The 26,071-nt window shown below is 44.3% G+C and overlaps 1 protein-coding gene across 3 annotated transcripts in view; it reads right to left on the bottom strand.

The window, feature by feature from the left end:
• PAPPA (pappalysin 1) overlaps nucleotides 1-25,827 on the bottom strand; it is a 229,160-nt gene extending 203,333 nt beyond the window's left edge. For 2 of the 3 annotated variants that reach the window (XM_042859693.2, XM_042859692.2), the window contains exon 1: nucleotides 25,175-25,717. In XM_042859693.2, the coding sequence (XP_042715627.2) occupies nucleotides 25,175-25,571 (397 nt within the window). In that variant the 5' untranslated portion in view covers nucleotides 25,572-25,717. Of the gene's footprint in view, nucleotides 1-25,174 lie in introns of all 3 variants that reach the window. The other variant, XM_005301373.5, reaches the window with a different exon arrangement.
• Between the last annotated feature and the right edge of the window lie 244 nt (nucleotides 25,828-26,071).

The following is a 26,071-nucleotide window of genomic DNA, read 5'->3' as shown; positions in this document are numbered from 1 at the left end:
GGTCTTCACAGTATCTGCCAGCAGTTTTAGGTGAATTTAGGTGAATTTTCCTTGTGCTGCTTTATGTTTAGATTGCCCCATATGCTTGACATGATGCCTTGTAGTATCAGAGTGGGGAGGCATGAACAGCACACCTAAATATGAGAAACAGACGTTTGCAGTGGCCGATTAGTTATGAACTTTATAAAAGCCCTGGCTTTGTGATAACTAAATCATTTATGTTGTCACAGAGCAGCTACTGGCCTGGACCTTGGAGCCCCAACAAGGTGAGCGATACGTTACTGAGCCTCATTGTGACAATAAACCTCCTACAGACTGATCTGGTGGGGTAGGGACAGAGAGAAGTTACTGTATTATGAAGAGTAAGAACTCAAAGCACACAGCAAGATCTGACAGCACAGAAGAGTGTGCTTCAGTACTACACCAATCAGCACTTTAACAGCGTCATTTCTCTAATGGGTACCTCTTTTTGAAAGGGTTTCATTGTTTAGAGTATCAATATAAAGGAGTACTGCTTGCGGGTGGCTCCTTACCTAAATCTCCCTAAGCATTTCACAATTGCTGCAGGATCTCTGGAGAGTGGTGCTCAGTTAACCAATTGTAGCTGTTCATGATCCAGATTCCTCAAAGAAACAATGGATCAATAAACACCAAACAGCTGCTGTGGTAGTGACTTGGTTTTTTTCCCTATACTTACACAAAACCTAAATGATATAGGCCACATTTGGGCGGATTCTCGCAGGACAGCAAAAGCCACAGCCATGACACAAAGTTTATCTCCACCTCCCAGCCCCCAACCAAATTTCAGATTCCTGCTCCAAAGCACAGGGGAGTTGGAACATTTTTTTAAACATCTCAGGGATTTTTAACAACTTATTTTACCCAAGTCTCATTCATGTAAATGGCTAAAAATGACAAAGGGTGTTAGAAAACCTGACTTATGAGGAAAGACGAAAAACTGGGCATGTTTTTTTCCTTGAGAAAAGAAGACTGCGGGGGCGGGGGGGGGGCATGATAACAGTCTTCAAATATGTTAAGGGCTGTTATAAAGAGGATGGTGATCAACTGTTCATCTCCGGTAAAGATTGGACCACAAGTAATCAGCTTAATCTGCAGTAAGGGAGATTTAGGTTAGATATTAGGAAAACCTTTCTAACTATAAGGGTAGTTAAGCGCTGGACTAGGTTATGAAGGGAGCTTGCAGAATCCCCGTCACTGGAGGTTTTCAAGAATGAACACCTGTCAGGGACGTCTAGGTTTACTTTAGTCCTGCCTCAGTGCAGGTGGCTGGACTAAGTGACCTCTTGAGGTCCCTACCTGCCCTACATTTCTATACTTCTATTATTCTAAATAATTTTGGCTAAAAGTCTCAAAATTAATTCAGCCCCAGCAGAAAACACCCACCACGGAAAATTTCTGCCTAAAGGGTTAACAACTGACAAAGTTATAAGCAACTGAAAAGAGTCTTATAAAGGGAAGTGTTGAGCAAACTTAAAAATGGGGGGTGCTACCTAAATATGAGGGTCAAGTCCTGTGGAGATGAAACAGTATGTGATCATGTAAATAAAGACTATCATAATGCATATGCACATGGGGGCAGAGTTAAGGTTGCACAGGCAACCTTAATTCTGGCATTTCCTAAATGTTGCATGCTTGCCTTTGCAACCTTAATAATGTTTTAACAACTTTTTTTTGCATGTAATAAATATATAAGGCTAAATCTTGAGTTTTTTCCTCAAGTTTTCCTCAGGCAAGGCTCCAATAGGAGCTTACCAGAGGAAGGCTGTCAGGATCTAGTCCACCAATAACAGAGCTGTGTTTGATATTTATGACAGGCTGCTGTTCTATAAATATAGAAAATGAGATGAGGAACTCTCAAGACATTCATGACTTTGGCTCAATTCGAGTACAGCACCCATAAGTTTGGATGCTCGTCCAAACTAGCTGAACTTCTAACTGGGTCAGCAAAACCTGGCTAGGAATCAAGTGTGAAGGTTTCCTATTGGACTTCCAGAACTTCCTGTTTCCAACAAGCTAGTTTTGCTGGAAGAACATATTTTCTCCTGGGGTTTCATCATTTCTGCTTGCAGCCATTGTCATAATCAGGGAGCAGAGAGTCTCACCGCAAAAATGAAACATTCTAGTCTATATCCAGCTCTTTCTAACCTCAACATTTCTTTTGACTTTCAAATTTGAGTGAATTTTGGGCAAAGGATCTCAACAGTTCCTATTTTACCTCACATAGTCTCTAATAGAAATTCAGTAGTAACACTCCATTGACTTTAAGGGGATACATATCCAGAGTGACATACACAAAGATATACACACATACACAAGCGGGCAAGGAGTACACACCATAAGGAGAGGGATATACACAGGGATGTATCACACGCACACACTAACCAATTTACATATACACCCATGGAGGGACATATACACCCAGGCACACGCAAGGATTTAAAAAAATATTTGCACACACACACACATAAGACTCCACACACATGAACATCTCTCATAGACTCATAGACTTTAAGGTCAGAAGGGACCATTATGATCATCTGGTCTGACCCCCTGCATGCTGCTCCCACAGCTCTTATCTCCCCTCTGCCTTAGACCGAAACATTGGTTAACCTTCAAAGGTCTATAGGAAAATAACGTAGCTTTGTTCATGCTAACCCAGCGGCACCTCCTTCTCCATTCCGAGAGCTAACCCTGGCAGCAAGCTCTGTACAGAAGCTGTATCGTAATTCTAGTGCAATCTAAATAATAAAGGCCTCGATATTTCTGGGCTTATATTAGACAACATGGAAAGTTGGCCCATAAATTGGGTCAAGAGAGGTCAGGGAACCTCAAAGTTGATCAGACAGCCAGAGAGTCCCCGAAAGAAACGTCCTTCTGGAGGGATTATGGAGTGTATCTGTCACTGGACAAGTGCACGCAACGCCCATCGGCTGACCGGCAGCTCAAAATGCGATTTCATTTCATAAACCCGAATCCGCTCCTGTGCCTGATGTGCTAGGGAAGCAAATCAGCGGCAGCACTGGCCAAGCTAGTAGCTGAACAGGAAAAGTGCCAGACATTCTGCCCTGAAAGAGCGTTCTTGCTGGCCAAGACTGCAGAGCAACAAGGTGGGGATGTATACAAGGGAGTCTGGCTGCGATGCAGTCAAAATACATGGTGGAGAGTGGGGGAGGGAGGGCAACAGAACTTGTTTTGCTCTTCAGAACTCCCTTTCAACTGACCTTTACAAGGGCTCCGCGGGCAGCCCTGGAGCCAGCTGAGCGGCTACTACTCCCAGCTGCAGAGGGGATGGCTTTTACACCACTGCACAAAAGGAAGCGTGGGGGTGGGGAGTGAAGAACAAAGAAGGAAACACTAGCAGCTCCTAAACTAAATGGGAGGATCAGGATGGGGGCAAGTGGGGACAGGGGGAGGGGACAACCTTGCAACCACTCCTTCCGGGACCAGACAGATGGCTAAAAAGTCTCCATTAAAAAAAAAAAAAATCTTCCATCAGTGCTAACCAGGACACCCAGCTGGGAGACTGTAAAAAAAAAAAAATCACATCGGTGTTAACCTGGAATCTCGTTGGTAATTTAGAGGCATTTCCATGTGAAATGGGCATGCTGGTTATGTAATTGGACTGTGAGGCTACGTGGGTCAGATTATCAACTGATGTAAATCTCTGTAGCATCACTGGACTCAATGGATTTACACCATCTGATGGTCTGGCCCTCTGTGGGAAACTACAATCCTAATCTAGAGCTAAATATTATTTTTCATCCTTTTTTTCCCTATTTATAGATGCTAGAGAGGCAATATACAGACTTGAAACGAAACTTTCTAGGTCTGATTCACACAGAAGGACACAATAGCTACTCTGCAGACAGAATGGGATTGATTGTGCCCGTTTCCTGCTGTCACTCTTGAAAAGCATCCTGCTCTTTTCTAATCATGATTATTTCGTGACTCAAATTCTCCCCTCTTCACACACGAGCGCCAAACCCATACACCAAACCACAGAGACACTCCTGCTTTCTAGGAAACATCCTTCTGAGAAAAAATGCCTCTTTCAAGTGATCTAACTGCTATAGTACATGTTCTTCATAGGATGTAGTTTCCATATATTAACTGGAAGAATGTAGTTTATGAGCCAGATTTTCAGTTTGATATTAATCCAGTCTGATATTTTTGGGTGTAATTTTCCTCCTGCAAATAACTAACTCTGTAATTTTGCACACATTATGAACTTTAAAAAGCAACAGAGGGTCCTGTGGCACCTTTAAAACTAACAGAAGTATTGGGAGCATAAGCTTTCGTGGGTAAGAACCTCACTTCTTCAGATGCTTCAGGTGGGTAAAAACCTCACTTCTTCAGGCTTGCATCTGAAGAAGTGAGGTTCTTACCCACGAAAGCTTATGCTCCCAATACTTCTGTTAGTCTCAAAGGTGCCACAGGACCCTCTGTTGCTTTTTACAGATTCAGACTAACACGGCTACCCCTCTGATATTATGAACTTTGAGCACAATTAAGTACACCTCTACCCCGATATAACGCTGTCCTAGGGAGCCAAAAAAATCTTACCGCGTTATATCGAATGTGCTTTGATCCACCAGAGTGCACAGCCCTGCCCCCCCGGAGCACTGCTTTACCGCGTTATATCCGAATTCGTGTTATATCGGGTCACGTTATATCGGGGTAGAAGTGTAATTTGACTACTTGATTTAACTTCAATGTTTAACTTCCAACGGTTAGGTCTACAATTTATTACAAATGCAAAATGTGTGCACAGATATTTGCAGAGGGGAAAAAATACACTTGCAAAAGTGATAGCTACTGCTGAAAATCTGACCTTTAATTCTTAGCGGGCAAGATGTGGAAGTGATGGCCAAACCTCCAGAAGGTCAGAATTCTAGTTTGGTTTTGCACAACCCTCTCCATAGTAGCTGGCCCTCATGAGTTTCCAAGATTGGGACAAAAATGTTATGAGTACAGGCTTCCTTGGAAGATTTCTGGCAGTTCTTGTGTTTGATTGGGCAGCGGGAAATATAATTTGTCCAAACTTTCTTACGCTATTTTAACCCTTCAATTTCTGGTTGCATCTTTGGGCAAAGATTCTTATTTGGCCCAAACCATCCTCAGCTGGGGACCTATCTCAGGACTCTAATTAACATCATCAACTCTTTGCTCCATTCTTTGTGCCTGCAGCTCAGCTGAAATCACTGCAACAGGTCATTTCAGCCTTCGGTGTACAGACCACAGTGACTGTTGTTGTGCCCTGAGACTGAGGCGGACCACCCAGAAAGAAGCTGACCACCAAAAGGGTTACCACCAGGGGTTTTTTAAAAACCCTTTTGCATTTGCTTCTTTATTCTCAGAGGATGTCTGACGAGCTAGCCTAATAGCCCCCAAAGCGTTAATGCTGCAGCTTTTGAGATGAGACCTCTGATTTGCTCCTTGAAGGATACACTCCGGGGGTGAAATCCTGGACTCCCTGAAGTCAACAGGACCAGCATTTTACCTCTATTCTTCCCCTGTCTGGGGGCAAGGGTCCAGGGGTCTATGCTCCTACGGTGAAAGCATTAACCATAGCCGGACGCTGATCAGCCCATGAAGTTTCACAGATTAAAGCGCCAGAGCCATAATGGGACACTGATCCTGCTCTGTATTTGGGAGGATTTGCTAAGCACCAGGGTGGGCAGAACTAATTACGATTGCCGTCTGAAGCAGAACTCAGACATTGGTAGAAGTTGGTAAGGGAGGAAAATTCAAAGGTCCTAAGCTTGTAAAAGAGTTTTCTTAAAGACCCTATTATTACCTGCGCCTTAGATCTGGTTCCCATCTGTGCCTGACTGGTTTGAGTGAGACTCCATCTGACCCTCTGTCACACAGCTGTGTGGGGTCAGGAAAGCCCTGGTCAGAGGAGTCCCTAACATCACCCGCCCTCCCCCACGCACAGAGGGCCCTATTTTTTTCCCATTCTTAACCTTTTACCCACCAGAGAGCTACATTCTGTGCCTTACTTGGGGCACAAGTGAAAATGAATTTGACAGCCCCGGTCTAGGCTAGTCCTTAGCAGTTATTAATAGGACCCTACCAAATTCATGGCCATGAAAAACGTGTCACGGACTGTGAAATCTGGTCTCCCCCCATGAAAGCTGGTCTTTTGTGTGCTTTTACCCTATACTATAGAGATTTCACAGGGGAGACCAGTGTTTCTCAAATTGGGGGTCCTGACCAAAAGAGGGTTGTGGGAGGAGGTTTGCAAGGTTATTGTAGGGGGGTCGTAGTATTGCCACCCTTATTTCTGCACTGCCTTCAGAGCTGGGTGGCTGGAAAACAACAGCTGCTGGCCGGGTGCCCACCTCTGAAGTCAGCACCCTGCCAGCAGCAGCACAGAAGTAAGAGTAGCAATGCCATACCATGCCATCCTTACTTCTGCACTGCTGCCTTCAGAGTTACAGTTACAACACCGTGAAATTTCAGATTAAATATCCGAAATCATGAAATTTATGATTTTTAAAATCCTATGACCCGTGAAACTGACGAAAATGGACTGTGAGTTTGGTAGGGCCCTAGTAATTGGTCAACACCACTAAAGCAGCCCACATAGTCTGGACATTGTAGGCAGTGCCTGCAGAAAAGTAGGGAGAGTTACAACTCACCAGCATGGGGCACTGGCAAGGCTGTGTGAGGAACATTAAGAACAGAGGATGGAAAGAGTACCAGTTTGGATTGAGGTTTTTTAGCAGAGCTGTCTGTTGCAGATCATGAATGAGGCAAACTGCAGGACGTGCTACAGGTCAATATTCAGATATATATCATCAGCAGAGAGTTTGAATGGGTGAAAATGGAATGATGTGCATCTACATTCAGTTACACTTTTCCATCTTTCTCTCTTTGAAATACGGACTTTTGCTCTGACCCTGAATTTACCCCTGCCTCATTCTTCACAGTTATGGATTCTGAAGCCTAACCTGGGAGGCAGTGACCATGAGATGGTCGAGTTCAGGATCCTGACACAAGGAAGAAAGGAGGGCAGCAGAATATGGACCCTGGCCTTCAGAAAAGCAGACTTTGACTCCCTCAGGGAACTGATGGGCAGGATCCCCTGGGAGAATAACATGAGGGGGAAAGGAGTCCAGGAGAGCTGGCTGTATTTTAAAGAATCCTTATTGAGGTTGCAGGAACAAACCATCCCGATGTGTAGAAAGAATAGTAAATATGGCAGGCGACCAGCTTGGCTTAACAGTGAAATCCTTGCTGATCTTAAACGCAAAAAAGAAGCTTACAAGAAGTGGACGATTGGACAAATGACCAGGGAGGAGTATAAAAATATTGCTCAGGCATGCAGGAGTGAAATCAGGAAGGCCAAATCACACTTGGAGTTGCAGCTAGCAAGGGATGTTAAGAGTAACAAGAAGGGTTTCTACAGGTATGTTAGCAACAAGAAGGTGGTCTGGGAAAGTGTGGGGCCCTTACTGAATGGGGGAGGCAACCTAGTGACAGAGGATGTGGAAAAAGCTAATGTACTCAATGCTTTTTTTGCCTCTGTCTTCCTGAACAAGGTCAGCTCCCAGGCTATTGCACTGGGCAGCGCAGTATGGGTAGGAGGTGACCAGCCCCCTGTGGAGAAAGAAGTGGTTCAGGACTATTTAGAAAAGCCGGACGAGCACTGCATCCGAGGGTGCTAAAGGAGTTGGCGGATGTGATTGCAGAGCCATTGCCCATTATCTTTGAAAACTCATGGTGATCGGGGGAAGTCCTGGATGACTGGAAAAAGGCTAATGCAGTGCCCATCTTTAAAAAAGGGAAAAAGGAGGATCCGGGAAACTACAGGCCAGTCAGCCTCACCTCAGTCCCTGGAAAAATCATGGAGCAGGTCCTCAAGGAATCAATTTTGAAGCACTTAGAGGAGATGAATGTGATCAGGAACAGTCAGCATGGATTCACCAAGGGCAAGTCATGCGTTACTTACCTAATTGTCTTCTATGATGAGATAACTGGCTCTGTGGATGAGGGGAAAACAGTGGACGTGTTATTCCTTGACTTTAGCAAAGCTTTTGATACAGTCTCCCACAGTATTCCTGCCAGCAAGTTAAAGAAGCATGGGCTGGATGAATGGACTGTAAGGTGGATAGAAAGCTGGCTAGATCGTCGGGCTCAATGGGTAGTGATCAATGGTTCCATGTCTAGTTGGCAGTCGGTATCAAGCTGAGTGCCCCAAGGGTCGGTCCTGGGGCTGGTTTTGTTCAATATCTTCATTAATGATCTGGAGGATGGTGTGGATTGCACCCTCAGCAAGTTTGCAGATGACACTAAACTGGGAGGAGTGGTAGATGCACTGGAGGGTAGGGACAGGATACAGAGGGACCTAGACAAATGAGAGAATTGTCCTTGTTGAACCTCATCAGATTTCTTTTGGTCCAAGTGCAGAGTCCTGCACTTAGGACGGAAGAATCCCATGCACTGCTACAGACTAGGGACCGGGTGGCTAAACAGCAGTTCTGCAGAAAAGGACCTAGGGGCTACAGTGGATGAGAAGCTGGATATGAGTCAACAGTGTGCCCTTGTTGCCAAGAAGGCTAACGGCATTTTGGGCTGTATAAGTAGGAACATTGCCAGCAGATTGAGGGACGTGATCGTTCCCCTCTATTCAGCTTTGGTGAGGCCTCATCTGGAGTACTGTGTCCAGTTTTGGGCCCTACACTACAATAATGATGTGGACAAATTGGAAAGAGTCCAGCGGAGGGCAACAAAAATGATTAGGGGGCTGGAGCACATGACTTATGAGGAGAGGCTGAAGGAACTGGGATTATTTAGTCTGCAGAAGAGAAGAATGAGGGGGGATTTGATAGCTGCTTTCAACTACCTGAAAGGGGGTTCCAAAGAGGATGGATGTAGACTGTTCTCAGTGGTACCAGATGACAGAACAAGGAGTAATGGTCTCAAGTTGCAGTGGGGGAGGTTTAGGTTGGATATTAGGGAAAAAACTTTTTTACTAGGAGGGTGGTGAAGCACTGGAATGGGTTACCTAGGGAGGTGGTGGAATCTCCTTCCTTAGAGGTTTTTAAGGTCAGGCTTGACAAAGCCCTGGCTGGGATGATTTAGTTGGGATTAGGTCCTGCTTTGAGCGGGGGGTTGGACTAGATGACCTCCTGAGGTCCCTTCCAACCCCGATATTCTATGATTCTATGATCTCTTCCTCTAAGTACAATCAGCTCTCTGTCCACACCCCCATCTTAAACCCAGTGACTCCTAATCTCTAGCCATACACTGATGTATCATCCTTTTCCTCTACCCACTATCTCCTTTCATTCTGCCACTACATCTTCCTGACCCAAGCCAAAGGCAGTTTTGACACCCCAGGGGTCCAGCTTCCCTTTACTGGTAATCTGCCACATTCATGGAGGGGGTCTTACTTGATCTGGCAGTTTCAGCTGGATGGGCTGCTGTATCCAAACTTTGTACGGTCCCAAGGGGCTTTCCTGTGTCACTGGTGAGACAGAATGACTTGTGGATCTCTCAGACCAGAGTGCAACTCTTGAAGCATGAGAGTTAAGAATAGTAGCCATCCCAGAGGAGGCCGAGATGCAGCATGGATTTGCTGAGCTGTGTTAGCAAAAGTACAAAGGGGTCCTGCTGAAGGTTGAATGTTCCTTGGATTGAATCAGGGATAATACTTTCCTAAATTGATCATATTGTTTGAATCTGGGGCTTAGTTTGAGGTCAGTTCTCATTTTCTTTCTCACTGCTACTTTCTCCATCCCTCGCAGAGCTGTTTGTGTCAGGAAAACTTAGATGCAGGGTCTCCAAATGCTACCCAATTTCATCTCACCAAAGATGCTCTCATGGTATCTTCTCATTTCAAATATTCACTGGCAGAATTCCTTTTAGCAAAGCAGTATGGTCCAATGCTTAATGCCTGGGACTGGGATTTAGGACACCTGGATTCCTGACTCTGCTGCTAACCTGCTTTTTGGCATGGGGTGAGTCTATTCACCTCTCTATCCCTGTTTTCCCACCACAATTTGTCTGCCTTGTGTATGTAGATTGGCAACTCCTTGGGGGGCAAGGACTATTTTTTACTTGCAAGTTGAGTCCTTTGGGCCCTACTGTAATACAAATAAAAAGTTTGCAAATAATCAGTTTTCCCTGAAAGTGCATCTCCTCTCCCCTCCAAACACTGCAAAATAAATATTGCAACAGATTGGTCTTCCCTATATACAATGCTTGAAAGCTTAGCACATATGGAAACACAAGCATATGCACATGTATATCACAGGCTGTCACAGGCACCTCTTATTAAAAAAAGAGTACAAAACTCTACAGGGTACCCCAAGACATTACAGAATCACTAGTACAAAATGTAATGTTTTAGAGCATTACTGAGGAATACGTGCATGCACATGAGTGGAAACATTCACAGGCACATGTCCTACACATGCAGACCATGAGCTGTGCCACCAGCAAGTCTGGCTGGATGGTCTCCTAAACTCAATGCTATGAATGGTCTGTGAATATTGTGATGTGCTACTAAAGGCAGCGTTATTAAAGAAAAGGAGGTTGGAAACCGTTCCTTCCTGCTGTGTCCCTTTGTATAGCTAGAAATGGGAAAACATGCTGTTATGGAGAGGGCTTGACTATAAAAAGCATCGATTACTGAAAGTTACATGGTTGTGAATACTGAAGTCAAACAAGTCAACTAACTGGCCTGATGTTGTTCCATCGTACAGGACACATGCAAGTCAGGTCCCATGAGTATCTTCAACTTCCATTCTGTATAATGTAAGCTAAGGGTGCTCAGTATGTCACGGGACTGGGCTTACAATAAGGATATTTATTTTATATTCTAGTCTGTTAATAAATACCACTTTGCACTTCCATAGTGTTTTTCATGAGAAGATCCCAAAACCTTTACAAAGAGGGATTAATATTATCTTCATTTCACAGGTGAAGAGACTGAGCACAGGACCAAGTTACGTGGAGATTTATATTGTATGGAACCACACCATGGCAAAGGGGATTCTGCAGGATATAAATGAGAGCAGAGATTAAGTGGCAGGGCCAAGGCCACAGAGCAAATCAGTGGCAAATTCAGAAATAGAATCCAAAAGTCCTAACTCCCAGTCCTTGGCTCTAGCCACTAAACCACGGCTTTGATTATTAAAGAAAGATGCTATTTCAACTAGACAATTTGTGGCACATATATTTTTGCAGTGATAGCTGTAAGACAATAGAGTTTTTTCCCCTCAGAAACACTCAGATACCATAATAATGGTGAGGAATACATAGACAGATGGGTAGATTAGATAGAGGCTTTGGCATAAAAATGCAGAGAGATTTCAGAACTCTTAGCGCTGCAATATTCCGCCAACCAAGAGAGAGATCAAGAGATGCACATTTCATACCAAGAAGTATGCATAATGCTGAATGCAAAAGAGGATTGGTTGAGTCACTCCATTCAGACAACAGCCTGCTATTGAACAAGGGAAACAAATGCCCGAGAGACAGGCTGATGTGCACATACACAAGAAGCAAGTCTTTCAAAAAAAGATGGGAGAAATAGATAAGGATGTGACATGCACGATATACCACTGTCTTTCTGTCTCACGTACATTCTGTAACCTGAACGCTACTGCTACAGCAGAGAGAATAGCGCTGTGAGGAATACCTTGCACCTACAGCAACCCTGGCAGAAAGAGCTCTTCTTCCGACCATTGTGGGCACAATAAAATGAACTGACACTTTACATGTGCAAAGTATTGTGTATATTAACTAATGAATGCACACAACATTGCTGTGAGGATAGGAATGTTTTATTAGCCCCATTTTACAGATAAGGAAACAGAGAGATGAAGTGGACGGCCCAATGTCAGAGGTATAGCCAGGATTAAAACTCAGGACATCCCTCTACCTATCACTGGACTCATTCCTCCAGATCACCTTGTCAGGGGAGGAAAAATTACTTTTCTCCTATAGAGCAGTTTTGACATTTTCATTCACAAATATCCTTTTCTCTACCCCAAGCCCCTCTAAATTATTAGTAGAGAAAAACCTCTGTTCCTTTCCCAAATTCATCAGCAAGCAGTCTCCATCTCCTTGTGCTCCAACCAGGTTCTTTATCTCTCTTCCTTAAAACACACTTCACAATCCTGCCCTTCCACGATGACATCTCCATGAAATCTTGTGCTGTTTGGAGCTTACCTTGGCACCCAGTGTCTGATAAATGCCTGAACCGTGGTGTTTCTGTATGAACTAAACTGTAAGTTCCTTAGGGCAGAGACAGGATGTTCTGAGCACACTGATGGCACTCAAATAACATTACAGCTGAATGGGAAATTGTGTTGATTGGCTTTTGAAGAATGTTGGGCACACAATTTACCTGTGATCACTCTGTCATGATATACAGAAGAGCTGTTAATATACGGGCGTGGGAAGAGAAATACGCCGTTGCCAGAGGGTAGTGAAGTATTGCTAAAAATTACAGAAGAGCACAAACTTCTCTAAAGATTGGGGATATGGGATTTCATTGCAGCCTGTTACAGAAACAAGGATGTATTTGTATAGTCCTTATGTGGGGTTTTGCTTTGGCCCCATCTCTTGTGCTCTTTTCAGTCAAATTTCTCGTTCACTGACCAATGTTCACCCACAAATCAGCATATTTTGCCAGCAGCTTTCAAAAGACTCACCCCACAGAAACTGCACTGAAAATGCTGCTTGCCAAACAAATGAGTGACCATCTCCCTCCAGACCATTCATTACTTTGCTTTTAATTCTGGGCCAAAAAGGCACAGCACAGCAGGTGGCTTTAAGTCACCTTTGTGCTGCCTGGATTCTGCCTGCACTGGGAGCTGGTGTGGTCCCTAGGACAAGTGAAAGCAAACCCAGGGGCTTTTCTAACTTATGACAGCCTCCCCCTACACTGCTCAACAGTCTCCAGTGATTGTAGTGCTGAGTGCTACCTCCCCTGCCCACCCCCTCTCCCCCTGCTGCTTCCTCCACACCCCCTCTGATGGAGGGTGAATGAGGGGGAAGAATAGGGCCACGTATGCCAGTTCTATGCTACTGGAATTCTCCCCAGAGTTTTTGTGACCCCTTTGCAGTCCCTGTACACCAACAAAGTAATTTAGAGCAGCTGGGACAGAGGCCAGAATCTAGCCATCCATGTTTCAAAAGGAGTCACTCCAAAATGGAGCTCCAATGGATTTATGAGTAGGAGTCCTGCAGCCTCCACTCATTCTGATTTCAATTGGACTAGGTATGTGACCAAGAATTACTCACGTGACTGAGGGTTGCAGGATCAGGCCTTCACTCGACAGCTGACAGCACGACTATATTTACCCAAAAGGTTTTAGTAGAAGATGATCCCACATCAGAACTCCAGATCAATCCCCTTCAAACTCTGGGGAGGTTTAGCTATGAACCCAGACACAACCAAAAATGGCCTTGGCCCGTCTTGAGAAGGGAACCAAGCCAGAATCACAAACACCCCTAAATCGGAGAAAGTTTACACCTAGTCCCAAAAGCTGAAGCCCAGACTGACACCTTGGTTCTGGAGATCTCTGAAACCTCCCGGTAAATGGGACTGCAGATAAGCTCAGACCATGTGGTGGTGAGTGCAGTATAAATAGATTGATCGATAAGGTAGACAGAAATGCATAATGTACATTGATATTGGGGGACAGAATCAACCTTTGGTTAAGCATGAATTTCAGTTACCCATAGTTGGTTGAACAGAGTTCTACATAGGCTACTACAATCTCAACAAATATCTTTTTTCCTTTGGGACCTTGAATGGTTCTTGGGTTTACATTTTTGGAGCTATACCTATCTCCTAGAACTGGAAGGGACCTTGAAAGGTCATCGAGTCCAGCCCCCTGCTTTCACTAGCAGGACCAAGTACTGATTTTGCCCCAGATCCCTAAAAGTGGCCCCCTTAAGGATTGAACTCACAACCCTGGCTTTAGCAGGCCAATGCTCAAACCACTGAGCTATCCCTCTTTTTGACATATCTTTAAAATGAATTGATGCTAGAAGCAGTTTGCTTCTCTTCTCCTTCCACATCCCGCATAGATATACTGGTAGTAATACTGTCAAAGAGACATCCATAAGCAGATGCACAGTAGGAAACATCCAGTAACCCTGCTGGTTCCAACCCCCAGCCTGGGGACGACTCTATGGCTGCCTTTCATTAACTACCTTCTGGACTTCCTCCTGGGGTTTGTGTTTGTAAACAGAAGAGGCAATATTATTGCTGGATTCTGAACATTAGAGAGGAAAAAATGTTTGGGGCCAGAAGACTTCAGAGCCGAGTTTACATGTGTTTGTTGTCAGGGACACAAAGGGCTTATTGTGTGAACTGTATATGGCGTGATTTTACAAGGCTAGTGGGAATACCATAGGTACATGCAGAAAATGCTTCAGAAAGAAAAACAACCCCACGCTGTACAAACGCTTCCCACTGCATCACCAGAACGAACACCTCCCCCCCCCCCGATTAAATCATCCTCAGCAAACAGAAAGTCTCAGGGAGACCTGGGGGGGGGGGCAGTCTTCGGTACTTTGTTTCCCCATTGAGTATTACACCTTTAGGCTCAAAACTCTGCTACACAGGTGTAAATCTAGAGCAACTAGTTTCTTCCTGTTTTACTTTGATGTACTCGACAGCAGAATCTGGCTCACCCTGGTTATCCTTTCCTCTGCCAAACACACGTTTCAAAAGCCTGCGCGTAACATACTCAGTGAACATTCAGCTTGGATTCCCAGTTTTCCATCTCTTCCTTAATGTTGCCGTTCAAGAGCTAAGTTGTGTGAAGGCTCCAGTTCTTGTTTTAGAGTAGCAGCCGTGTTAGTCTATATTCGCAAAAAGAACAGGAGTACTCGTGGCACCTTAGAGACTAACAAATTTATTAGAGCATAAGCTTTCGTGGACTACAGCCCGCTTCTTCGGATGCATATAGAGTGGAATAAATATTGAGGAGATATATATACACACGTACAGAGAGCAGAAACAGGTGGGAGTACTGGGCTATCTTGATTATCGCTTCAAAAGTTTTTTTTCTCTTACTTAATTGGCCTCTCAGAGTTGGTAAGACAACTCCCACCTGTTTATGCTTAGTCCACGAAAGCTTATGCTCTAATAAATTTGTTAGTCTCTAAGGTGCCACGAGTACTCCAGTTCTTGTTTTGTTTACATTGAAAATTATAATTAAACTATTTCCGGTGAAGGGTGTTGTTTTGACAACCCCAGAGACAGAGTCCTTCTGTTTATCCACAGAACAGATAAATTCTACAACAAACAACAATAATGCAACTTTCCCTTGCATCTACCTGGGCACCTCAGTTCTAACTGGTCTGTTCTCATGACTCATTCAATCCTTAGCTTCCCTGTTGATACTGCCTACAAAAATGCAGTTGTCCATGGGGTTGTGAACATATTGGACTGCGACCACTCATTTGATGTAACAGTAGGTCACCGAACAACCATCAGAAGAAAACTCCTTTCTGTATCTATTAACCAGACCCGTATTCACATCAATGACAAGCAGTGAAATGCTCTAACCCACTGACAATCCCCTGAGCCATCTCTGGCTGGATTTCCAAACTTCTCAGCACCCAACACTTCCCACTATGAATAATAGGAGCTGCTGGGTGCTGAGCTCTTGTAAATCTGGCCCATAATCTGAGCCTATTTGTTTAGAATAAGGCTCATGAAATGGGGACATGGCAAACACTTATAGCCGGCTTATTCTAAAAGGCGTATCAGCAAACAGACATATTCACTGATGCACAGAATAAACCAGTGGCTTCCCCAAAGTATTAAACTATCCTATTTTAACTAGAGATGGGTCTGATCTGAGAAGTTTGGATTGGATCTGCACTTCTCCCAAGTTCAGGGGCTGGTCCATGTTAGAAATAACAGCAATTAATTTGGATCTAAACATCCCCGACGTTCATGGTCTTTGGATCGGAGATTTTAATTTAAAACAAACAATCTCTGTTTTTATGTTACCCATTCCCCAAACAGTGAATATGATCTACACTCCCCTCCCCTTCCCTTTTCTCATTTGTTGCCACCATGCTAAACTAAGTGATGTCAGAAAGGATGATTTTGCACCAGTCTCCACTTGAACTGCACTGCTTACCAACATGGATAGTAAGACCTAGTAAGATCTGAGCAGGTGCAGGGAAAAGTCCTACAGGAATTTAGAGACATCGCCTTGACTTTAAATGAACAGAACCCAGATTAAGGAGTAACCTGTGCAACCACTAGAAAGAGCTAAAACAGCAGACCAGGAGCCCAGACTGCTGGGTTCTATTCCTGGACCTGTCATTGACATCCTGTGACATCCTCCCCCAGTCACAGCACCTCTCTACCTCAGTTTCCCTGCTTGTAAAATGAGGACAATATCAACTTCACAGTTATGGAGTATATCGTTGTTTGAAGAGTGCTTTGAGATCTCTGAATGACTGGGACGATGTATAGAAGTGCAGTTATTGTTATTACAAAAAAAGAAGTCTAGAATAATCAGGGTAGGTGAAAAATCCCCTGCATTCAAAAATAAACAAAACTGACAGTTATCAAACATATTGGCAACTCTCCCCAAGTAATAATTTCCCTCAACTCTTTGCTCCCTTAAATATTAAACAAAAACCTTGGAGTTATTTGAGTCCTTTCCTGACTCTGACTGCTTGAGCACCAAGAGAGGAGGGAAAACAAGGGAGAAACGGAGCCAGCAGCTGATGCACTTGTGTCTGGAACAGGCCTGCTCTTCTCCCAGTTGCACAGAAAACCCCTGGGAATCAGATGGAGCGGGAGGGGATGAGCAAGGGGGAGGGAAATGCATATGAGGAAGTGATCTAATGCATATAAAGAGAGAGAGAATAAGTCACTGCAGTAGAATGGAAGGGGAAGAGATAAAAGAGACCTAAATCTAACTCAAGAGAATCAGGTGAGGAAAGCCTACCAGCCCTTAGGAGTTAATTGGCCTGGGACAGATTGGGTTTCTACTCTAACACAGTAACCTTTTTGCTTTTGTGAGCTGGTACCATATCATTGTGAGCTGGTACCTAATATCACCTCTGACTCTCCCTCATGCCAACATCCCATGCTTCTTAGTTTCACTTCACCCCCATTGTTGAAAGGGTGCAGGCAATTCAAGTGACCACTTGCTCCATATTCATAGAGCAGTAGGGTGGATAGTAAACTGAATAAGATCAATAATGCCAGGAAGACACACACACGCACACTTGCCCCCACCCACCATGTACATTTCAAACAAGGAGTGGCAAAAACTCTTAAGCACCAATCAAAGAGATGTCCCTCCAGGTCTATGGGGCACTACCATCATGTGGTGAAAGATGAACAGAACTTTGGAGAGCTCAAGGTTATTTAAGAGATGTTTTTTACTTATAGAGACCAGGTAGGTGAGGCAATATCTTTTATTGGACTACAACTTCTGTTGGTGACAGAGATAAGCTTTTCAGCTTACACAGAGCTCCAATAAAAGATTTTACCTCCCTCAACTTGTCTCTGTAATATCCAGGGACCAACACAGCTACAACACCGCATACATGGTATCTGCTTGTCAGGCAAAAGGCAAAGAGACTGAAACTCTGCCTATCAGGAAGGAAGGAAATAAGGGGGAATCAAGGACTCCAGATAGTCAGGGAAGAACCCAGAATATGATGGTGATAAGAGAGGGCAGAGGGATTGATCAAGAAAGTTACAAACTCATATCATCCAACAGACCTGAAAATTGGACAGTGTATTTTGAATAAATACTTATTTTAACAGTGAAAAAAACAGCTTGGAAGAGACAGAGGCCATAATGGGATTTGGATTACAACAAAAACCACTTCTTCCCCTAGCCAATTATTCTGACGTTGAGGGTTTTGTGATTTTCCCCTTCTAGTCCGGCTCCTATATGCAAGGCAAGATAGGGCAGGAAACCAATGGATGTTAACTCTCCTGCAGGGATGCAGAAGGGGGACAAGACACAAAAGGGTCTCTTTACAATCCTCGTGACTGATCTAAAGCCCACTGACATCCATCTTACTGTCTTTCCTTTGACTTCAGGTCCCTCATGACAGATCCTCAGCTGGTGTAAACAGAAGTCAACGGAGCTATGCTAATTTGCACCATTTAAGCATCTGGCCCATCATATTTATACTCGTTGTCAATCTTGACTATAGACTGTGTGTCTATAGGGTCAGGGTCAGTTAGATGGAGCAGTAGTTTACTCAGCGAGAAGTTCTATTACGATCACCCTGAATAAGGGTGGCAGAATCGGAGATTCTGGGAACTGTCTCAAGCTTCTCTCTTGTTTTCTTTTCATCCTGTGGGCTAACCCTCCTTTTTTCCCCCACTGCTTTTACACTCTTCACAGATTTTCCTCCCAATGGGCCATTGTAATAATGCCTTCTTTTATGTATGGCTTTGTGGAGCTTGAAATGTATATCAAACACATGCATGAAATGAAACCCACGGAGTTTACAGGATCCTTCACTTGTGTCAAACAATTTAGAAGAATAAACAAGCTTTCTTTCCTTTATGACTGGAGTTTAAATGCCCTATTGATCCGAGAAAAATCAAAGGGGCTTTGGGAATTGTGTGTGTGTGTGTGTGTGTGTCTGTAAGAGAAAGAGAAGAATAGAAGGGGGTTAGAGGTGAGCAGGAATTAATAGAAGAAGAGCCAGGGATTTTTTTTTGCCCCCTACAGAAAGCTGGGATAAAAATAGAGAAGAAATTCACATCTTGTTTACACCAATGTAAGGGAATTACTACAGATTTACACTGGCATCAGTTCAGAATCAGGCTGAGACATTATTTTTAGATGTCACACGTCTAAAAAAACAGATACTGGAGCAGTCTTCATTCATTGTCCCAAACAAAGCAGTAACAAACCTGTAGTGTGCGGGGCCATGGCTGTAAAATACTTCAGTCTTTTTTTAATATGTACACTAGTAGGGTTGGTATTTCCAGGCTAGTATTTAGTAGAAATGATGGAAATGAAAGACATACAATCCTACATGGAGCATTGCTTCAGGACTATGTGGGATATAATGAGTGATTTAAGGAAGGAAAGACATTATTCATATTATTGATTTGTATTACAGGGGTGCCTAGAGGCCGTACCAAAGAACAGAACCTTTTGTGCCAAGCTTTGTACAAATACATAACAAAGACTGCCACAAAGAGCTTACAATCTCAATAGACAAGACAGACAAAGGGGCAGGAGAAAGAAAATAATATCCCCATTTCACAGATAGAGACTAAGTGACTCCCTTGTACATAAAGCTCTCCCAGGGTCCTTCTGCCTATATGGGCCTGCCAGCCCTTGTCCCTGCAGCTCACTTTCTGCAGATCTCCCTCTCGCAGGGTATGCCTACACAGCAAAAGCTGTGCACAAGCGAGCTTGAATCCAGCTAGAGTGGATAACAGTAATGAAGACAGCACAGCTTGGGCTTCAGAGCAGGAGTAACAGCCTAGCATAGACCCTGGGCATGTATTTGACTCACTAGCCCGCTCAAACTCCTGCGTTGTGCTCTCTTCACTGCTCTCGTTACCCGCGCTAGTTGGATTCAAGCTAGCTCAGATAAGCTAGCCCCAGCACTGTACTCTAACTGAGCCAGAGGCTAGCCTTATGGAGTGTAGTCCTGTCACAAGCTCTGGGTACAAATCCTATATGGGACTTGAGGGAACCAGCTCACCCTGTGACAAACCTCAGCATTTAGGAGCCTTAAATACACACAACCCTCCCTCCATTCCACACACACACATACCACCGTGACCACCGGTCCACCTTTATTTTCAATTACTCTATTTATTAGCGAAGCCAGAACGTAGACTCTTTTGTAAACTGCTCTCCTGAATATGGTGGTCTGACCACGTGGGCAGCCAGCAGACCCAAACGTCAGGTCCTTTAAATACTCTCTGGGTTCTAGAACGGAAAGCCTTCTCAAGCATTTGCCAACTTCCCTCCCTTCACCAGTTCTACCTGGCCTCCACTGGGGGAGGGGAGAGACAGATAGAGGGAAAAAATTATTTAAAACCCCCCATGGCTTTCCCCCCAAACAAGTATGAGGTTTTGCAATTCCACACCCCCCATGTTGCTGTTTTCTCCCCTCCCCCCCCATTTCTGCTATCAAAATGAAATAAATCATGAAAGCACCGAAGTGTTTCTAAAATGACAAGCCACCAGTGGCTAATATGAAACGAGTAAGTAATCCTAAGCTCAGTGCCAAGTATCCACTGCATAAAACGGCCACCAAAATTGGCACCAATTATTTGAACCCTTGAACAGAGTGGCCAAAAATACAGTGAACTATGGAGTCAGACCGATTTATCCTCTCACCCCACAGGTGGTTGATTCAGGTCGGGGTTTAGCAGCACTGGCAGAGCATTTCGGTGGAAGACCGTGTTCCCACTGCTTGCCAGGCTGCACCTACTATGCAGATAAACAGAAAAAAATCACTATAGATGGTTGCCCTGCCCAGCCCTTTCTGCTCTATTCCTTATACCATGCCCATCACCTTGGTATCAGAGCACCTTCCAGCAATGCAGTAAGTGATGGGACTAGAATGTGTCACATATGGTTCTTTCTTTCTATGGTAATAAAAAAAAAATAGAGATTTAATTTTTAAAAAATCCAATGACAAATCCATGCAAGTGAAAAACCTCAGACTGTTGAAGAACAAAAGATGCGGCATTATCTGTCCGTTTTGGTACTACATTACCTACCTATCTGCTTTGTATGTGGGCGGGGGGATAGCAAACATAGCATCTGTGCAGAAGCAGTCACTCAGTTGAAAGCGCACCTGCTAAAAAATCAGCCGGCTGGAAAAGCACCAACATCACACCCCACCCATTGAGTCCAATCAAAGTGTATGAATCTGAGAGCAGATTAAAAATTATAGGAGGAAATTACATGGGTATGAAACTGTGGGTCGATGTGCTCTGATGCTGCTGTTTGAACACTGGAGCGCTACTTCGTATCCCTTGTGTACCTTCAGATTAACCCGTTTGTTGAAACCCTGCTGGAGGCATTACTCAAATGGCTTACTGCACACCGAGGCTGGGACTTTAAAACCCCAGCCTTGATTGCCCAGAGGCAGACTCAGAGCATGGGATATCCCTTCGCTACGCCAGCCCGTACAGCAGGCACACATGCAGCACAGGCGACCTCACAAAACAGTGTGTGCTGGTTTTGGCATTTCTTTCCCCTTGGATTCTGCTGCAGTTGTGTGTTCACCAAAGAGGGAAGTTGGGAAAACACAGGCACTCCCTTACATATGAAGGTCTATTAACTTGGGATCATGCTCTCTGTTGGCAGCCGGAGGGATAGAGACGGGGAGAGAGAGAGAGAGAGAGAGTGTGAGTGAAAGGGAAAAAAAAAAGAAAACAAAACACAAATAACTTTTACTCTTCGGCGCAGGCACGCCTTTTTACTCCAGCTCCCACGTCTGATCATTCACACAATCCTCTCAGCTCCTACCTATTAAAGAGTCAACATCCCACTGCTAACAAAACACAGGCCATCCAACTCGGCGCTTTCTACCAACAACACACACAGGCAGGAACAAGCCAGGAGGAGCCCATTTCTTAGCAATTCTCAGGGTGGAAATGTAGACTGGACTATCCTGGAGTCCAACAGAAGCAGGGCATTGCAGTCTATGTATTGCGCTGATTTTAGGTAATCCAACTGGATTAACGGTCACCCTGGTTTAACCTGGTTAAATTAACTCCTTGGTTTACGCACTAGAGATGCATTCCGATGTAGAAAGGGCTGCATTAGAGAACTTTGCTGTGTTTGAAAGCAATCCTAATGCACTGTTTGAGCATGTGTGCGTGAAGGGTGTTTGGGATTCGGGATGTGGGGGTGTGTCTCTGCAACCGCTGTGCGACCTGACTGTACGGTGTTTTGTGAGGTCGCCTGTGCTGCATGTGTGCCTGCTGTACGGGCTGGCGTAGCGAAGGGATATCCCATGCTCTGAGTCTGCCTCTGGGCAATCAAGGCTGGGGTTTTGCACAGCACATATTAATGGGTCAAACTGCAATTTTCTCAACAGCTTTGCTTCGCAAAATGCCAGAACCAATAGCAATGAATCCAGGCAGGGCAGAAATAACATCACTGCCAACCAGTGTGAAAATCGGCAGACTCTGGTACCGAGGGCCGCCTTCCCTCAGAGACGGGGGGGGGCCCCCAAAGTGATGACTAACCAGTCGAGTAGCTCTATAAAATTAGGCATTTATAAAAATAAACTGAATACAGCAGCAAAGGGCGACACAAGGAAATTTGGCTTCTGAGCAGCACAGGAGCTGCCTTTTGCCTGAAATAGAGCAGCGCCTTCTCTCTCAGGGCTCACTTGGAGAAGCCAATGGCAACCTGGATTCTCCCTGAGATCTAGAATGAATGAATTCAATGCACATCCATTCTGCCCTATGGGCACATTATTGACTGTGGTCGGCAAATGGAGCAATGAAAATCTGGGGCTGAACCGGCGGGGTGCGGGGGTGCGGGGGAGAGAGAAGCATTGGTGAGGGAGGGCAGAGGAAGTGATAGGAAGGATGCTAAAGAAAATGGGAAGTTTCGTTTCACGGAGGTAATATTCTGCTGTTATTTACATCCCGTGCAACTCCACTGACTCCCTCCCCTCCCCACAACGTATCAGTGGTAAAGACAACTATAGACTCTAGGGGCCAAGACTGCCGCTTACACCAGCAGTGAATTTGGCCCCATCTCCGCTCCCATTTTAGTGTCTAGACAGACTACTGACTTCCGTGGGGCCACACCAATGGGACTCGCAGGGCAGAATCCGATTCCTAAATCTGTCACATCCAAAACAAGTGAAAATGAGAAAGCCAAGTCTCTGGGCACCCGGAACCCTTGATTTCCTCATTCAGAGAAGAGTCTAATCTCTCCCTAACCTTGCTGCAGGTCTGGGAGACCGTTAGTGTGTGGAGGATACTCCAAGTGAGTTCCTCTTTGGATCTATTCCAGGTGTTGACACACACAGCCAAACCTGGCTCCTCTTCAACTGGGGGAGGTGGAGTTTACACACAAAAAAAAAAATCAAAAAAATAATCAGCATTCTCTGGAGTAAAGCTACAAGCTTTATGGTTCTAAACTGGGGCATTTCTTTTCTAGCGGCATGTTATTTCCGTGCATGAAACGGGTCAGGTGTTTTATACAAGCAATAACTTAAACTCCCCTATTCAATTAAAATCTTTTATTTTACTACTAACAACCTTTGGGCGTGTGTGTATCTAGATTCCTCATCATGTGGATTACACATTCTTGTAAAACAGTGCTTCCGGTGTTTGATTAAATAAGTGTCTATATTTGCTTCGTATTTTCATTGACAATATCTGTGTAAACCTACACTCTGTCTTTCCCCACTTGAAAGGGAAGCAATTTCAGACCTACTGTTGTAAATCAAGATTAGGAATAAGGGAGGAGGGGGAATAATAAATAATGGGGAATGGTGATAATCTAATCTCTTCCTTGCCTGAGATCACTCATCTCTCCTTCCTAGTTGGACTCCAGCTTTTTCCCTTACCATAGGCAGAAGGAAATACAATCTACGCTCAATGTCTCATACACTGACAAGCGCACCGCATTCGCCTCCTTAAAAGTGCACACAGCAGCCGGGCACAGGGGAAAATTAAAGCAATTTGCTGCCGAGTCTGCTTTGTTTTTGTTTTTTTCCTGAGAAGGAAGAGACTTTCTTGAGTGACAACAATCCCATAGGTCAAGTATAGCGCACTCAAGAGAAAGGAAATAAAAGAATGGAATGTGGCAGGGAGGCAGGAGGAAAACAGCCCTAAAGGCTGATCAGTGACTATATCAAGAAGAAGAAAAGCATCCGCTGGTCTCTTGTAGGAAATGACTCTAGTTAAAGGGGAAGGGAAAACCCTCACTGTCTCTTTAAGGCATCCTACGACAAGGAAAAATTGTACTTTCAGGGAATCTCCTTGCCAAAAGAGCTGTAAAATATGTCGTCCTCTCTGCCCCTCCACCATCCCGCGTCTCCTCCCCTGTTTGGTTTGGTTTTGTTTAAGGGGCATTTCCATTTTCTACAGCTTCCTTCAGAGCAAAGATGAATGTTTCAGCGATTACGAGGGTTTGTAAACCTTTTACTTTCTCAAAACTATCCAATTTTATGGCAGCTTCACCGCATTCTAGCACTAAGGCAGAGGGAGGGAGCGGGAAAGAAAAAGAAGAACACAAATTCCTGATGGGCTCATAACTTTTAAATAAGAAAAGTGCAATACGCCTCATTATTGTCACGATCGGACAGCTTAGCTCAGTAACTGGTCTCAGTACTAAACAATTTCATAGGGCAATTTGACCTTATAATAATGCGTGTTACACTTGTGATTTCAAAGGGGAGAAAAAAAATACTAAAAACATCCTCTAGATGCTGTACCAGTCAAGAACTAGCAGAGTGTTGAGGGGTTGGGAACTTTATGAACTAAATTTGACTACTGAGGCTTCACAATAGCCCAAAGTTCCTTTACAGCTCTTTGGAACCACATGCTAACCTAGTGTCTAAAAAGGTAACAGCTGAAATAAACTGAAAAGCTAATAAACCCCAAGGAAATCAAATAGGATCCTCACACGCACATTCCCACACAAACAAATTACGTATGCATGAATTTTTTACACACACACACACACACACACACACACACACACACACACACACACACACACACTTCCTACAGTTCTATTTTTCCTTATCAAATTAAATTAGAAACGTATAGAAAGTACTCGCCTTCCCACTTGCACATTAATTTAAAAATAAAGAGACTATTTGGAATAATGCCATCGCCTCTGGCAAAAGTTTACTTAACTTTTATATATACATACACACACACACACATAAATATACACACACACACACACACACACATACACACTTGCAGATAGTTTGCGGAGTTTCTAGTTCATCAAATGTAGATCTCTAATAAACACACAAACGTGTATACATACATCAATACATGTATATGTATACGGAGACACAAACACACACACACACACATATATATATATACATATTTAAATATACATTCACACATTATACACACATGCGCGCGCCGACATTTGGCTATTCTGCAGACGTGTGAAATATAAAAGGGATGCTACAGGCACAGGGAGCTACCTACCTGCAATGACAGCTGGTGATCTCTGTCCTCCTTCAGCTCTCAGCCACACTTGCAAAGTGAAGGCATCTCTGGGCAGCTCAATATCTGCTTTCAGCCGCAGCTGATCACCTTGTCCACTAAAATAGAGCGCCCTGCTTGGGGTAAGGGAATCCTCTTCGCCCTTTACCTCCCGCTGTTGCCTCCTGCGGGGGACAGGCAGAGGCTCCAGACTAGCAGTGGAACGCCTGCCTCGGGCTAACCTGGTGGCACAGGTGCCCGGGGCGGTGTAGTGGATCTGGCGGGTGTGCCTGGTGTCCCTTCTTGCCCTGCGGGAGCGCTCGTCCATCCCACATTCGGGTCCACTGGCTACGGCTGTACAAAGAAGCGCAAGAGGCAGCAGCAAACTCCAGAGCTGCATTTCCAATCTTCCCCCCCCTTCTCCCCTGCAAATCCTCCCGATCTGCCAGCTTTGGGCTCCTCCTTGCCTTGACTTTCTTCTCCTGTTCACCCTTCTTGGGTATTTGCTCTTTTTATAACCCTTCTCCGTTGCTTTTTCTTTTCTTTTTTTCTTCCTTTCTTTCTTTCTTTCCTGCTTATAGATTTTTTCCCTTTTAAAATAAAATAAAACAAAAACAAAAACTCCTCTTGGGTTAAACTGTATTTCTCTGTTCTTCCTACTCTATCTGTCTTCTTCTTCTCTATTCCTCCACAGCTGGAATTCCTCTCTCTCTTCTTTTCTCTGCTGGATTTTCTTCCCTTTATTTTTTTCTTCTTAAAAAAAAAAAAAACCCAGCTTTCTCCAAGACACAGACCCACTGATTTCCCTCCCCCCCAAAAGATGCTCTAATCTATTTATTTTTTTGGCTCCTTTATAACATAAGCCACAACCCCCTCCTTCCCCCCCCAACCTCTCCCCCC

Source organism: Chrysemys picta, chromosome 18, assembly GCF_011386835.1.
Source record: "Chrysemys picta bellii isolate R12L10 chromosome 18, ASM1138683v2, whole genome shotgun sequence".
In the NCBI taxonomy this organism is placed as follows: domain Eukaryota; kingdom Metazoa; phylum Chordata; order Testudines; family Emydidae; genus Chrysemys; species Chrysemys picta.
The sequence above is the reverse complement of the archived record's forward strand: the minus strand, read 5'-3'. Positions and strand labels throughout refer to the sequence as shown.